The sequence below is a fragment of the Puma concolor genome, chromosome A2 (genome assembly GCF_028749965.1).
Source record: "Puma concolor isolate L17-30 chromosome A2, mPumCon1.1.hap2, whole genome shotgun sequence".
NCBI classification, from domain to species: Eukaryota; Metazoa; Chordata; class Mammalia; order Carnivora; family Felidae; genus Puma; species Puma concolor.
Window position 1 is genome coordinate 135,425,408 of NC_141668.1, and position 17,332 is coordinate 135,442,739.

General features: G+C 41.6%; 1 protein-coding gene across 1 annotated transcript; it reads left to right on the forward strand.

The window, feature by feature from the left end:
• The first annotated feature begins 1,051 nt into the window (after window positions 1-1,051).
• On the forward strand, window positions 1,052-14,786 carry LMOD3 (leiomodin 3). Its single transcript, XM_025916596.2, has 4 exons — window positions 1,052-1,220; window positions 1,679-2,002; window positions 4,831-6,228; window positions 14,403-14,786. Exons 2-4 carry the CDS (start codon window positions 1,709-1,711, stop codon window positions 14,427-14,429), a joined length of 1,719 nt encoding a protein of 572 aa, XP_025772381.2. The 5' UTR covers window positions 1,052-1,220; window positions 1,679-1,708; the 3' UTR covers window positions 14,430-14,786.
• Window positions 14,787-17,332: the final 2,546 nt, after the last annotated feature.

Consider the following 17,332-nt stretch of genomic DNA (forward strand, 5'->3'; position numbering starts at 1 on the left):
CATCTGAGTCTTGATTTCGTCTCCGGTCATGATCTCAGGGTCGTGGGATTGAGCCTCCTGTTGGGCATGGAGCCTGCTTAAGATTCCCTCTGGCTCTCTCTCCCACTCCCATGCACTAAATACATAAATAGATAAATAAAGTAGTAATAGTAGTAGAAAAAATCCTATGGAAGAAATCCTGATTTTGTAGGTTAAAAAAAAAAGATGACAAAAGATTATTTAGTTCATATGCCTGGAAGAAAGGAGTGGGATGATGAACCAAAATGTTAATAGTGGTAGCTCTTAGTGATGCCCTAAGGGAAAATTTTATTTTCTTTATCCTTCCCTGTGTCATCTTAACTTTTGTACAATAAATGCACAAATAAGCAACAAATAAGCATTAAAATAAGCATTAAATGCTTGACTAAGGATTCCATTCATAAAGTCCCAAAGTTGGTGATTATAGAAGGGTATACAGTAGCAAAGTCTTTCCTAGCCCTGTCTCCCAGACAAGGAGCTCCTCTCTCCAAAAGTATGGAGGGTAATGGTTTCTTGTGTATCTTTCCAAGGATCTGTTATGGTGATAAAATGTGTATGTATGCATACTTTTTTTTTTTTTACCCTTTATCATACAAATAACAGTATACAAAAGTTCTGTACTTTGCTATATTAAGTAAGTCTGTGCACCTGTCACTTCACCCACATCTACAGTCTATGTGTAGGATACAACTCCCAAGAGTGGAATTGCCGAGTCAAAAAAATGTGCATTTGTCATTTGGGTAACTATTGCCATATTGCCCTCTGAGATTTAAAAACAAAAAATCGTTTCATCGTTTCTTCCAGTACTGGAATGGTTTGGGTGTTGTTTTTGTTTTTTGTTCGTTTTGCTTTGTCTTTCATTTGTGATCCACTTTAATTTATCCCGGCTTGATGGATACTTAGTAAGAAAAACAAATCATGTAAAATATTAAACTCCTCGCCTAGAGGTGGAAATTCAAGTGCCGGTTGCCCCCATCTGTTTGATCACAGGATCTAGATGCAAACAAGGACAGCTTGCGAAGGTTCAGCTTACGCAGGGAACAAGTAACACAGCCAGACCTCTTCTCTGCTGTGTGCAGGGTTGCATCCAGAGTCACACTGTAGCGAAGAGGGAAACCCCGAGAGCTCCCGTTCCACCTTCAAGTGAACTTTTCACTTCAGCAGAACTCAAGTCGCTGGTTGGATCTTCCTTCCAAAATACCGTAAGTTGCTTTCATCCTCTAAATACAAAGAAGCGGTCTCCCCCTGTGGGGTTGGGGTATGTGTTTATGGGCTGGTGTGCGTTTGGGTATGACCGTGTAAGAGCACACGGGAAGAGCGCTAATTTGATTCCTGTAGAGGTTGTCTAGACCGGTTACTCACTGGCAAACCTAAGCAGCTGCACTGAAATGTCAGCTGGATTTGCACAGCTGACTCAAGTTGCCAAAATGAGAGCGGCAGAGTAGTTCCATAAACTGACCCTATCCAGTCAAGCCCTGCTTAATATAGATACGGCATAAGCGTAGCTCCAGTCACCCCTAGCTGCTCAGCACACGGTGCTGGGATTCTCAGGGGGGAAAAAAATCTCTCAAAGCAGCGTTAACCTGGATTGCTTGTTCACTGGGGGAACTCCTTGAGAGTCGATGATTTTGAGAGTCTTTGGTTATTTCTCCTTCTCTAGTAACACAGAGAAATATCGAGAAAAACAATCATGTCAGAACACAGCAGGAATTCAGATCAAGAGGAACTGTTTGATGAGGAGATTGATGAAGATGAAATCTTGGCCAACTTGTCCCCTGAAGAGCTAAAGAAACTGCAGTCGGAAATGGAAGTCATGGCCCCTGACCCCAGGCTTCCTGTGGGAATGATTCAGAAGGATCAGACCGACAAGCCACCCACGGGAAACTTTGACCATAAATCTCTTATGGATTATATGTATTGGCAAAAGGCATCAAGACGCATGCTGGAAGACGAACGTGTCCCTGTCACCTTTGTGCCATCCCAGGTAACCAGGGATTTGTGTATAACAGAGAAACGGCTGCCTGGGCCTGAGCGACAGGTGTCCGTGTTGCGACTGTCATTTCTCAAGACTCCATAGTTTTCTCTTGTTGTGTTGCCTCTTCTAGGTTAAATCCATAATGTTTAATCAGATGCCAGATTGAAACTTCCTGAAACACTTACATGGTAGAATTGGGAAGAAACAGTGGTAATTGCTTGTCAATGTCTCTTTTTTTAAAAAAATTACTATGGGGTTCACCGTGTAGGAAAGCCTGTATTCTGCAGACATGATACTTAATGAATTAACTCATAACCCAGAAGCATTTGTCCTTGACTCTTTTTTTTTTTGGCTCAGAAGCTGTTTTAAGAAGCTGATGAAAACTCTGTACCCCTCCTTCTGCATATGCATCCATATGCAGTATTTCACGTACAACGGCCAAGGTCTTAAACCCCTCTGAAGACCCACCACACAACTTACAGTTAACCAAGTTACATAACTAAAAATTCAATATTAACACAGCTTATTGGCTATCAGTAATAAGTTTAGAGGCTGATAGCTATGAAAGAGTTGTTTTAAGGATGGTTCTTTCTTAAATATGTTTTTTATATGAAAACTAGAATTTATGGTCGAATCTATGAGACGATTGTGTATTAGCATACTTTTTTAAATGTTCCACTTACAAATGACATAGAAAGAAGAAGACAGAGATCCCCGCGGGTAAAGTCTCTTTTTGTTATGCCTGCTTATATAGATATCTTGTCTCACTGCTCTTATGCAGGCTGTAATTAAGGAAAGTTATAAACTATCTTCATGGTTAGGAGAGTTTAAACATGTACTAAACTTAAGACAATAAATTGCTTGCTTGATCAGATTCCAGTTTCAGGTATAATCTCCAGATATTTTACAACTGGACTAGAAGACAATTCTATATGAATGTGAATTTCAGAAAAAGAAAAATAATTGAGTACTTTGAACACTTTGTTCCCTTGGTATAATTTAAACAGCTTGATGATTGGCTCCCCCTCCTGGGACAGATGAGAAATGCAATGGTGAAGGCTTTAGGTAGTTTTAGGATAACTGTTGTCAACTGTGACTTCCAACCTACAATATGTTAGAAGCGATAAGAAAGTTACTGCTTGAAAATGCTACATGAGCTTTTGAAATGACACCAACGAGTTACACATGTGGTATAGGAAAGCACCCTGATTGTTGGGCAAGAATCTAATAAACATTATTGATTAAAGGCTGCCATTTTCTTTTCTACATTAAGCAATTGTTGCTAAATAAATAATCCTGTCCTCTTTTGTAGCTGGCTCTGTCTCTAGATACTTTGTTTCAAAAGAAACTGACTAGCACGCCTGTCCTTGGAGTTGCCAGGGCAGTTACAGAGCTGAGGAGACCAAAAAAGAAAAAAAACAAAAAACAAAAAACCCAAGTCTAGGTCTTTGATATATTTCAAAATACCAAGGTGCTCTCATTTTCCCCACAATATGTTACATTTTCAGGATAAGTACCGTGATGTACACATTACATTAGGTTAGCAAGAATTTAAGGAATGCAAATTTTGTTGAAGGCAATAAGTAAATTATTCTGTAACCCGGGACTATGAGTACAAAAATGCCTATTCAGCTATATATAAAACCAAGAGTTCAATGTATTGATAGATAAGCCTGTGAGGTTTTCACAGCAAATCATTTTTGGGTCACTTCCAGAATTGAATACCATTTTAAAAAACAATACAGAATCTGAAAACAAAATTAGGTTTCAGTTTAATATATGGGATGAGATAAACACAACCGAAAAAAATGTGTGTTTGTATGTGTAGTATGGCTATAAAAATTCATCTTTATTTAGGTTATATTTGCTTACAAAATGAGTATGCATACTTTGTTTTAAAAAGGAAACCACTCAAACACTTGAGAATTATAGAATGTAAAAAGTAAAAATCCCCCAAATGCTTCCCTTCCCCAGTTATCTTTTTTTTTAATTTTTTTAAATGTTTATTTATTTTTGAGAGAGACAGAGACAGAGTGTGAGTTGGGGAGGGGCAGAGAGAAAGGGAGACAGAGTCCGGAGCAGGCTCCAGGCTCTGAGCTGTCAGCACAGAGCTTGACGCAGGGCTTGAACTCACAAACCACGAGATCATGACCTGAGCCAAAGTTGGACGCTTAACCAGCTGAGACACCCATGTGTCCCGTCCCCAGTTATCTTTTTCTTTTTTTTTTTTTTTTTTTTTTTTTTTTTTAAGATTTTATTGTTTGGGGCACCTGGGTGGCTCAGCTGGTTAGGTGTCCGACATTAGCTCAGGTCATGATCTCACTGGTCATGGGTTCGAGCCCCACATCAGGCTCTGTGCAGACAGCTCAGAGCCTGGAGCCTGCTTCAGATTCTGTGTCTTCTCTGTCTGCCCTTCCCCTGCTAGTGCTCTTTCTTTTTCAAAAATAAAATAAAAACATTAAAAAAATATTTTATTGTTTAAGCAGTCTCTACATCCAATGTGGGGCTCGAACTCACAACTCTGAGGTCAGGAGTCCTGTACCCCACCCTTGATGAACCAGCCAGGTGCTCTTCCCTTCCCAGTTAGCTCTCTTTCTAAGAGATAACTACTAATTTGGTAAACATTACAAGAGACTTTTTTCCCCAATATTTTATAAACTTGATATGTTGTATATGTGTTTATATACGTATACACATATAAACGGAATGCTCTACATACAGTTCCTTTTTTTTTTCCCCACTTCATAATAAACCTTTTTCTTATTTCTAGTAGCTACTGCTCTGCTTCATATCTCTCCACTGTCCTGTGTTCTAACCCTCCTAAAACTCTCTTTTAGGTGGGCACTCAAGAGCAGCATGAAGAAAGAGGCACAGGTAATAGACACGTGTCCCACTATTTAAAAGAAAAGCTCAACAATGAAATCACAGCCAATAAAAGAGAATCGAAAGGCAGCGACGATGTCCAAGAACCAGATGAGGAGGACGGTGAAGAAGATGAAGGAGATGAAGATGATGAAGATGATGAGGAGGATGAGGAGGATGAGGATGAAGATGATGAGGATGAAGATGGCAGGGAAGATAAAAAGCCGCAAAGAGGAGAGGAAGGTGAGGGAAAGGAGCAAATCAGAAACGGTGAGAGCAGCTCCCCGCAAGTAGCTAAGAAAGCATTCGAAGAACAGAAAGACAGGCCAGAGGTCCAAGAAAAGAGCGAGAAGAAAGTATCAAAATTAGATCCTAAGAAGTTAGCTCTAGACACCAGTTTTTTAAAGGTAAGTGCAAGGCCTTCAGGAAACCAGACGGACCTGGATGGGAGCTTGCGGAGAGTTAGACAGAATGATCCCGATATGAAGGAGCTCAATTTGAACAACATTGAAAACATCCCCAAGGAAATGTTACTGGACTTTGTCAACGCAATGAAGAAAAACAAACACGTCAAAACCTTCAGTTTAGCAAACGTGGGCGCCGATGAGAACATCGCGTTTGCCTTGGCTAACATGTTGCGGGAAAATAGGAGCATCACCACTCTCAACATCGAGTCCAACTTCATCACAGGTAAAGGAATTGTGGCCATCATGAGGTGTCTCCAGTTCAACGAGACGCTCACTGAACTTCGGTTTCACAATCAAAGGCAAATGCTGGGCCACCATGCCGAAATGGAAATATCCAGACTGTTGAAGGCCAACACCACCCTCCTGAAGATGGGCTACCATTTTGAGCTCCCGGGCCCCAGAATGGTGGTAACCAACCTGCTCACCAGGAATCAGGATAAACAAAGGCAGAAAAGACAAGAGGAGCAAAGACAACAGCAACTGAAAGAGCAGAGGAAGTTGATAGCCATGCTGGAGAACGGGTTGGGGCTACCTCCTGGAATGTGGGAGAAGTTGGGAGGACCCATGCCGGATGCCAGGATGCAGGAGTTCCTCCAACCTCCTCCTCAGCCTCCCAACCCCCAGGCAGTCCCCTTCAGTCGGCAGAACGAAATGATGAAGAAGCCATCACAGCCTCCGAAGTACAGGACGGACCCTGACTCCTTCCGGGTGGTGAAGCTGAAGAGAATCCAGCGCAAATCTCGGATGCCAGAGGCCAGAGAACCCCCCGAGAAAACCAACCTCAAAGACGTCATCAGAACACTGAAGCCAGTGCCGAGAAATAGGCCGCCCCCGTTGGTGGAAATCACTCCCAGAGATCAGCTCTTGAATGACATTCGTCACAGCAATGTCGCCTACCTTAAACCCGTAAGTAGAGGGAAAGAGAAATGGGGAGCAAGCACCAGCCAGTGTATCCCACCTCTATTCCCTGTTCGTTTTTGTTTTTGTTTTTAATGTTTATTTTTTGAGAGAGAGACAGAGTGTGAGTAGGGGAGGGGAGGGGCAGGGAGAGAGGGAGACGCAGAATCCGAAGCAGGCTCCAGGCTCTGAGCTGCCAGCACATAGCCCAATGTGGGGCTCGAACTCATGAAACATGAGATCATGACCTGAGCCAAAGTCAAACACTTAACCGACTGAGCCACCCAGGCGCCCCTCCCTGCTTGTTTTAATGCGAGGACATTTTCGTAAGTGTGACTAACTGGAAGAAGCCCATCAACATTACCAGGGGACCTAAATTACTAGTTGTCCTCTTGGGCATACATACACCTGTACACCTTAGTAATAATAATACTAACAGCTAACATTTATTAGGTACTTACTATGGGCCAGATTGATGATATGAATTATCTTATAGGGCTAGCAACCCTATAAGGTGTTATTAGTCTCCACATGTTATTAAAAAGAAACTGAGGCTTAGAGAAGTTAAATACCAAGTATAGGAGATACAGGTAGAAAGTGGTAGAATTGACTCGGACGCTCAGTTCCAAGTTGAGGATCAAGCTTTTATTTGCCCCAGCCATAAAGCGGACCTTCAGAGATCTTGAGGAACCTGTTGCAGGAATAAGTAAGAATGAAGCCTAAATCAGGCCCCTTATTTGTAAATAACTGAGGGCTTCCAAAATGTTTAAAGATAGTTGGTACTTTTTTAGTAGATGAAGAGAGACTACGTACAATTGCATTTATATATTCTTCACTTTTTAGACAGCCAGACAAATGGCAAACTTCAAGTTAGTGTCTCCATGAATTAATGGAGTTTTAACTACTATTTCAGTTTTAATATTTACAATGATTCACTATTGCTGCTGCTGATACATGAAAGTATTTTATTCCTTGCAGGTTAAGTTGAGGAAATAATTTTTTTTGGTCATTACTATGATAGCATTTATGGAATCTGAAAGGTGTGTGTCCCAAGGTCACAGGTAGCTGATAATTAACTGTATTATTTAAAAAATTTTTTTAAATTTTTTTTAATGTTTATTTATATTTGAGAGTGAGAAACAGAGCATGAACAGGGGAGGGGCAGAGAGAGAGACACACACACAGAAACCAAAGCAGGCTCCAGGCTCCGAGCTGTCAGCACAGAGTCCGACGCGGGGCTTGAACCCACGAACCGTGAGATCATGACCTGAGCCGAAGTCGGACGCTTCACCGACTGAGCCACCCAGACGCCCCAAAATTTTTCTTTTTTTTTAATGTTTGTTTATTTTTGAAGGAAAGAGGCAGAGTGTGGGTGGGGGAGGGGCAGAGAGAGAGGAAGACACAGAATCAGAAATGCGCTCCAGGCTCTGAGCTGTCAGCGCAGAGCCCAACATGGGGCTCGAACTCACAAACCGTGAGATCATGACATGAACTTAAGTCGGTCGCTTCACCGACTGAGCCACCCAGGTGCCCCAGTTTCAAATCCTAGTGTGTAATTCAGGCAGAATCGTCTGTACATGATTTCATCATAGGGAGCCTCAATTTTTTCAAGATGCGTTCTACATATGTATGTTCCTTATTCCCATCTGCTAGTAATACAGAATTGACAACATTCCATTCCTCCAAATCAAAGATGACTTTCCTGTGTGTGGTAGGATTCTGGTTCTTCCTAGGGCAGAAGCCAGGGTGAGAACACTAGAGGTCCCATGAGGTCAGGCAAGAGTTCTTTGCCTGCCCTTGGGTACTACATCGACTTGCTGCACCTGCTCCTCTCCCCGGCAGCCAGACCTCTGTAGGGGGTGGATTGGGCTGTTGTTTTGAGAGAAACTAGCTCTGTTACTGTGCAACCAATCATTGGTAAAGCATCTGGGAGCTGTCTGGGAGGCTGTACCATCGGAAAATAACAGTCTAAAAAGAGTGAAGGGAAGTCTTTTTACAATCTACATTACAGGTGGCCTGTGGATTCAGAGTAGAAGAGATAAACAAGTTCAGATGATCATCTGACCCAATTCCCTGCCTTCCCAGGGAGTGTTGTAGTGAGCGAGTCTGCTTTTCCTAGAGTCTGTTTCATTGTACCCATTCACTTATTCATTAATGCTACACATATTTACATAGTACTTTTTACATGTCAGGCACTATCCGAGGGGTCAAGAGTACTGTGGTGAATAAGACAGGTGCAGTCTTGGCCTCATGGAGCTAAGGGTCTTGGTTTTGTAATTTCCATAGTCAGGACACTCTGCCTTTTGGTCAGTTGAAACCATTTCAACTCTGAGTTCAGATTCCAGAACAGAGGGCAATAAAATAAATTCCCAAGGATACTTATAAAAGTGCAAAGTCCTGCTAAGTACTACATTTTCCCCTTTTGATCAATTCGAGGAAGTTACCAGTTTTAAGCTGTGTTTTGTTTTTATGGTCCACTGAGAAGGAAACATGCTTCAAAGTAAACTCTGACGTGATTTTTGAATGATGCCCTTGCACATTGGCCTCTGCTTTGAAATGTCTTTTATCTGCTCCAACAGATTGGCAATTCCGCCTGCTTTCCGCTGCCTGGTTTGGCCAGCAATAGGTATCTCTTTGCATATATTTAAGATATAGAATGTCACGCAACTTCATCCACATAGTCCTGGAAAATGCTCTGCAGATATGTGAAAATGCATCATTCCACTGACAAACCTTCACTCCACTAATGTCCCTTTGCTCCCCGCTGATCAAATTTTGTGCTTTGCTACATGCACGATAAGTCTCTGCTTTCATGATGAATCATAGCGTGATCTTAAAAGCTATTCTTGTCATTTTGAAATCATTTTAGGCTTGCGGAAGCTCAAAAATACTGCAAAGAACTGGTACATACCCATCGCATTTTGTCAACTTTGACATTCTTCAAAAGCTACTCTATTTATTAAGTTTCATTTGGGTAATCTACACCCAATGTGGGGCTTGGGCCCATGACCTCGAGATCAAGAGTTGCTTGCTATCCCCACTGAGCCAGCCAAGCACGCCCAAACAGTCTTTTGTTTAGACTAGGCTCCCCACCCAGTGTGGGGCTTGAACTCGCGACCCAGAGATCAAGAGTCGCATGCTCTACTAACCCAGCCAGCCCGTGTAGTTAATGGAAGCGCTAATAGGGTTCAAGGCCATGGTGTGTTCGTGCTTGCCTGTGCAACCAGCTATTGTAAAACATCATGGCATGCAAGACGCTTTCTGGTCTGGGGACTGTGGAAATGTCACTGAAAACGCCCCTGGTGATGGTATCACAAAATCTGAGCAGAAAGGGATCTTTTTAGCCAGCCAAAGGAGACATCACAGCATTCATTTTGGAGAGCTTAAACTAAAGGTTTTTAGGTTTTTCTCCCCACGCTTGCGTTGGTAGACAGAGATGCCCTCCAAACCCCTGGGTTTTCAAATAGGAGGTTAAGATGAAAGAATAATTTTGAAATGTGATTTTTTTTCCCCGTGTTCCTCACTGGAATCTTGAGTGTCCAAAAGCATATGTACAAATTATTTAGTATTATTATTTAGGAAACTTGAAAGGGAAAAACAAGACTAGCTCTTTTCCTCTCGTGGACTTGGAAATCCTCTTTTTGCATTTGCCAGAGGAGATCTCATCAAGTAGTCAGTTTGTATTTTTTAATCGTATTTTTTTCATTTCCAATGCCTATTCTGTTCCCATGCTTGCTTCTGGCCTGGGAACTTTGAAATGAAGTTGCTAGCAAAGAATAAAAGAAAACCTGTACCCTTGCTCAGCTCAAATGCTACCTCCTCCAAGAAGCCGCCCGTTTAATTCAGCTTAAGAGGAATGTATGTATTCTGTGGGCCAGGGATGGAGAACTGACAGATTGCCAGCCAAGCCTCCAGGCCTATATTGTTTGGCTTGAGTATTGTTGTACAAAATTTAAAATACCACGTAATAATATCGAGACCTCTGGCACCCATGGAAACATCAGATCTGGCCACAGTGGGCTCGCATTTGCATGTACTAATCAGGTGGATCTGGGATTGGCTTCTCCCTTGAGATAGATGATGGACTCTTGAGTCTTTCTGTCTCCACCATGCCCTACCGCCTAATACCTGGCCTGTTCCACTCATTTGCATGACTTAGTTGGCTCCAGTAGAGTTTTTTAGGTTCTTCTCTTCTTGTTTTTAGCTGTGCTTTTAAACTCTCTGTCTTGTCTAGCAAAGTGAATTTATTCGATAATCACTAATTCCTTTCCCTATAAGTTAATAACTAGTCAGTGTGATACCAGCCCAAAACAAAGATGTTAGGCTTATACAGGCTTATCCTTCCCTGGCAAATGTATGATTTTTTTTTTTTTTTTTCATCTTGAAAATTTTGTGGACCACTCACTGCCTACCATCCCAGATGGGTCTTTGTACTTCTCCCTGAAATAAAATTCCATCTGCGACAACAATTTAATTCACCGAGGCTAAATGCATTTATATCTTACACAAGCTTCAGTGCCAATCAGAAAAGGCGTTTTAACATTAACTCAGTTTCGCTTTGGGCTCACCTATGTATTCCTGGATTGCTTCCACTCAATTGCCTAAAAACACAGCTAAATTTCTCCTTTGGAAAGACTTCAGTTTAATAATATCCTAAGCAGCCTTGGTTAGCCAAAAGTCTCCATGACGCATTGGCAGTTGTTGTGATTATAAGATGCAACATTATAGACTCTTGAGTCTTTATCTTTATTTCTAGCCATTTCTTCTTTGCCTCATTAACAAGATCTTCTTTCTCTTTAGGATTTCTGGATTCTCTCCTTTCACAATTTTCTCCTTCCTATTTTTATCTTTTCCCTTTGTTTCAATTGTCACATAATCTGGGACACTCCATGGATTTCTCTTTCCCCTTAGATCACTGGGGTTTTCTTGACTACTTCGTTCAATTTGTCCTCAAGCCAAGCTCTTGAGTTTAGTGTTCCATGCTCTCTTCCTTCTCTCACGCGTTCAGGTCTAAAGCCCCAGCATTATCTTCAACAACTTTTTTCCTGCCTTATTGTTTTTGCTCCTTTAGAGGATATCTCTCTATAGGAAAAAGCTATGTCACGTCTCAAACTCCCCTAGAAAGAGCCTATGCTTACGGAATTACTTAGTCTAAGAGCTGCCATTTCCTAATACCTAGTGTAGAAAAGAATCTATGGTATACAACGTTTCTGAAGTCTGTGATAGTGATTCTTAAATTTTAGCATGCATCAGAATCACCTAGAAGGCTAAATACGGATGGCTGAGCCCACCTCTAGAATGCCCCATTCCATAGGTTTTAGATGGTGCCTGAGAATTTGCGTTTCTGTCAACTTCCTTGGCGATGCCGATGCTACTTTTTTGGACGCCACACTTTGATGGTCACAACTCCGTGACCTCCACGACAAACCACATCTTTTAACAGTTCCCCTAAAGGAACTTCCTTCCTTGCCTCTATACCCTCTACTCAAATGACCTTTAATTCTATTTCTATCTGTTGAAATCTATCCCAACAGGCTTGACTCAAATACGACTTCTTACAACAAAAGAAACCCAACAAGTTACCAGTAGTGAATACTTTCCCTTTCTATTTCCATTATGCTTAATCGGCACCTCTCTTACTGAATCTCCCACATTCTGCTTCAGGCTCAGCCCTCTTAAGGGTACAGTGTAGGTCTCCTAGGGGACTGTGAATTCCTCAAACTAGCCTTTCCTCTTCTCTGTCCTGGATACCCACTGAGGTGTTGACTGAGAGCAGGAATTCACATCCACATGCCAAGTTAAATAACCCCTACCGAGATGGATCTTCTCTTCCCGGCCCAGTCTCTGTGAGTGTATGTATGTGTGTGCCTTATGTAATGCTCTCCACACATACTTTTCTTAAACTAGTTTTAACCAACAAGTAAAGAGGGGAACAGGACCCCTAACAGTACCGCACGCTGATTCTCATGTGTTTGTAAGTTTTAGGTATTTATAACAGCGAGGCTAGCTATCTTTTCCTTTACAGTTTCTGTCTTTTGTGTTCTGCTTAGAAATGGCTTCTTTTGGAGATTACTAAGATACTTGCCCATCTTTTATTCCTGCATTTGTAGTTGATTTTTTTTAAATTTTCTAATATTTATTTTTGAGGGAGAGAGAGAGAGCACGTGTGCGCGTGAGATGGGGGGGGGGGGCAAAGAGAGAGGGAGACACAGATTCTGAAGTGGGCTCCAGGCTCTGAGCTGTCAGCACAGAGCTGACGCAGGGCTTGAGCCCATAGACGGCAAGATCATGCCCTGAGTCAAAGTCAGACGCTTAACCGGCTGAGCCACCCAGCTGCCCGTGTAGTTTTTCGTTTTAAAAAAAGATTCCATATTACAGATGAGTTAAAGGGTTAAATTTTAGAAGTAAATAGAAAGCAAAAAGCCTCCTTTGTTATTTCTTTTCCAAAGAGCTGACCAATGACAGCTAACCAATGACTCATTCTTTTTCACAGTGAATTGCCAACGTGGTCATATTTTAAATATATCAATATGTATCTGGGTTTACTCTGTTGGGCCAGTGCCACATTCTGCTTTTTAAAATATTTTTATTAATTTGGAACCCTCCCATGCATAACATTATATAACATTATGTAAATAATAACATTATGTAAAATGATTTTTTCCATTCAACAATACAAAGAACACACTGTTCTAGTTATTTGTTGCAACTTTGTAGTCGCTTTAAATACTGGGCAGTGCATTTTCTGCTCACTGGTGTTTACTGTCGGTGTCTCCATGGTTGAGTCCTACCAAAGTGCTGTCACAGCTGTCGCATCCTGAAAGTCTGACACCAGGAGGGAGAGGGCCAAAGCACATGGAGAACCCCTTGGTTTGAAGGCTGGGCAGGCAGCAGCAACCCATCAGAAGTCTCCCCAGGAGGCAGGATGTTGGGAAATTTCCAGCCAAAGGTCATGGGCAGAGAACTGCCTGTAGGAGGGGCCATAGCAGATGGCCAAGATGGCTCATCACGCTGGCAGGTGGACATGGGGAATAGGAGGAGGAACATTCTTAGTCATTATTGTACAAACTCTGAGTGTCCTCTGGAAGGTACATGCATGTGAGGTAAATCACCCTCCGAAGATGTAACACCACTTGAAAGTGTTTAACAACTTGCCTTATATTTAAGTTGTTCCTATGAAGCAAAACTAAAATAGCAGTCAGACTTTTGCTACTCTTTTGTAATTTTTTTTTTTTTTTGCCTTAGGGCTTCTCCCAGTGATGTTTTATTTTTAAAATTTAATTGAGCTTCAAATTAGAAATGCATTTCAAGAAGGAAAGACCAGTCTTTATTATTTTCTATTAGATTTTTTTAAATGTTATTTACTTTTGAGAGAGAGACAGAGACAGAGTGCCAGTGGCGTAGGGGCAGAGAGAGAGGGAGACACAGAATCTGAAGCAGGCTCCAGGCTGTAAGCTGTCAGCACAGAGCCCGATTCAGGGCTTGAACCTGTGAACCGCAAGATCATGACCTGAGCCAAAGCCGGATGCCTAACTGACTGAGCCATCCAGGCGCCCCAGAAAGACCAGTTTTTAAAAGAATATATGTTTTATACTTTTGTGGTGGTATTTTTTTGTGGTTAAGGCTTGGGTACTGATATCAGGCAGATCTCGATTCAAATCCTGCTCTGTCACTTACTAGCTGCGAGGCAAATTGTTTCTCCTCTCTGAGCCTGTTCCCTCCTTACAAGGCTATTGTATGATAGCCTTGCTTTTGAAGTGTTGATCTAGACTGCTAGCTTGTATTATATCACTTCATCCTTAAAATAGCCTTGTCTGTTAGACACATACTGTTACTGTCGTTTTACAGTGGAGAAAACTGATGTTTAGCACCACACAGCTAGGAGTGCCAGTATCAGGATTTGAACCAGGCGGATTCCAACATCTGCCCTTTTGTTTTTATAATATGCTTCACCATGTGCTTCAAGCCCTTAGATCAGTCCCTGGTATCAGTAAATGCCCACTGAATGGTGATTGTGGTTGTTACTGTTGTTTTATTATAATTTGAGTGGCTCTCTGGCCCCAATTTCTCATCCATTCTGTAACTTTTCAGACACATAGTAAGTTTTTGTCATTTTTGCTGTAAAACTCTTGAATTTCCAAGATTAATTTTTTTCCCTTTTCTTCAACTACTTCAATCCACAGGTGCAACTGCCAAAAGAGCTGGCATAAGTGGCAACAGAATCATCTAGAAGAGCAAGGATCTGAGATAATGACTCTTGTATCAGAGCTCGGAGACTCTTTGAGCAGCATACTTCTGGAGCCAGGTGGTGGAAGCGGGAACGGGCTGACATCTGATAGGAGCATTTTGTAAAGGCAGAGGCAAAATAGGGGCTGAAAAGGGAGGAGGAGGTAAAAAAAATTACTATTCTGGGACACCATTCTCTATGTCCAATCAGTTTGCGTGACTGAGATAAAAATGCAGTCACGCTTCCAGCAACAGAAGTTTCAAAGAGATTTTTGTTTTCGTAAACGTTTGTTTTGCTTTCTTCTGGAAAATAACAATAAATACTATAGAAGTGTTAAGTATTTCTCCCTCCATCTCCTGCTGTAATTCATTGCATGGTATCTTAAAGGGCACAAATCATGTTTCACTCTCTGGATATGTGAAGGGTGAATTGGGCTCCAGGACCTGCTGATGCTTTGAAATGGAAGAATGGTGAATGAGCTCTTCTCTGGAGACTCATGTGAGGATTTTCAGTCCCCAGCCCTGTTTAGCTTGCTCTCTTGGTCATTCCCCTGGTGGATCGTACTTCAGAAAGGGGTGTGTGTGTGTGTGTGTGTGTGTGTGTGTGTGTGTATGTGTGTGTGTGTTTATCTGTGAGGAGCAGAGCAGTTAAGGCACAGGACATGGAGAAAATAGTGTTTCCAGGGAAAGCAATGGGAAAAACAAACCGTATATGTATACACACACATACATATACATATACATATACATACTCATACACGCATATACTTCCGTTTCCATATATAGAGGGAGAAAGGCAGAGAGCATGTTAATTTTGTTTTGTTAAAAGTTTTGTATAAATAATTATTGACAAATTTTTAGTTTTAGCTAATATATATAAAACATATACATATATACACACACACATATATGTGTTTAGTCTATGCATCTAATTTGATCTTGTTGCTCTCCTCAAAAGTCTTCTAAAGGAAATTTGCTACAGGGTTAGCTTTTAATTTCTTACTGTTTTAGTCAAGGCCCTCCACTGTCTGTTTCCGATTTAGTCACATTTGCCACAGATTCTTTATGCTCCTCTTGATAAGACATCCTCATGCACAGCCTATGCCTTTGCTCTTGTTAGCCCTTCTGTAGAACACCTTCAAAACACTTCCCTCCTGCTCTCCATTACAAAAGGCCTACCCATCTTTAAAGACCAGATCAGGTCATAATCCTCCATAAAAATCTTCCAGACAACTCCAAACCCAGTGTTCTTTCCTCTTTCCAAGTTCCTAGAGCCCTTAATTATCCATTCTAGTCACTAGATGCATAGAATCTGACTTCAAAACATTTTTTTAATGTTTTTTTATTTTTTGAAGGTGGGGGGGGAGGGGCAGAGAGAGAGGGAGACACAGAACCCGAAGCATGCTCCAGGCTCTGAGCTGTCAGCACAGATCCCCATGCAGGGCTCAAACCCACCAACCATGAGATCATTACCTGAGCTGAAGTCAGACCCTCAAACAACTGAGCCACCCAGGCACCCTTAGAATCTTTTATATAGAAGTGGCGTGAACATTAGAAATTAGAAAACCACACATTGACGCCTTTTCTCTCTTCTTTACCCAAGTGAGTAGTTAGTTGTGCCTGCCTTCTTTCTCCTTTTATATAATCATAGGTGGTCCATAACAAGCAAAACAGGCTAGGAGAGAATAGGCCTAATTGGGAAAGTTAAAAAATACATTATTTAGAAGGACAGACCATGGGAAAGAAATATGGTGTTTACATTTTTTAAAGATAGTTTAGTGTGTGCAAAAGTATCCACATTTGAATAGCTGTAGTTTCAATCAGGTTTTACAATAGCCAGTGGCTGAGAGGTTTTTTCCTCCAATGTTACTGTTTCTATAAAACATCCTTGCATGCAAAGCAGGTTAAGAAAGGGCTGCTGTAAATAAAACTTTGTGTCTAGCATATTCTACATCGAGAGGCTAAATGCTGTTAGGCAAAGTGCTCTAAACATGTTTAAAAGCTTACTGTTAGTAGTTGAAGCTCTTGAAAGCCCGGTGCCTTTGTTTGTATAGCCACAGTATTAATAAAGTCAGGAATTTAAACGAATGCTAATAGTCCTAAAAGAGGTATTTATTCTTAGATGTGCAAAGGGAAAAGAGGATTCAAATTCATAGCTTACTGCTTTAGTGCACAGATTTTGTCAAGAGACAGGTAAAGCAGCTTACTTAGGCTTTTTCCATCAACCGACTCCTACCCTAAAAATTAGGTGAAGATTTTAACTTCTTCAGTGTCCTCTGGAACATATGCACATAGATAAGTCACCCTCCTAAGATGTAACATCACTTGAAACTTGGTTTTTTCAATTTCTAAGATTTTATTTTTAAATAATCTCTCCACCCAATGTCGGGCTTGAACTCACAACCTTGAGATCAAGAGTGGCATGGTCTACCAACAGAGCCAGCCAGGTACCCCTTAACTTGTTTTTATTTTATTTTTTTTTAACGTTTTATTTATTTTTTTAAAAAAAAATTTTTTTTTCAATGTTTATTTATTTTTAGGACAGAGAGAGACAGAGCATGAACGGGCGAGGGGCAGAGAGAGAGGGAGACACAGAATCAGAAACAGGCTCCAGGCTCTGAGCCATCAGCCCAGAGCCCGACGCGGGGCTCGAACTCACGGACCGTGAGATCGTGACCTGGCTGAAGTCGGACGCTTAACCGACTGCGCCACCCAGGCGCCCCTAACGTTTTATTTATTTTTGAGACAGAGAGAGACAGAGCATGAAAGGGGGAGGGTCAGAGAGAGAGGGAGACACAGAATCCAAAGCAGGCTCCAGGCTTCGAGCTGTCAGCACAGAGCCCGACACGGGGCTCGAACTCACGGACTGTGAGATCATGACCTGAGC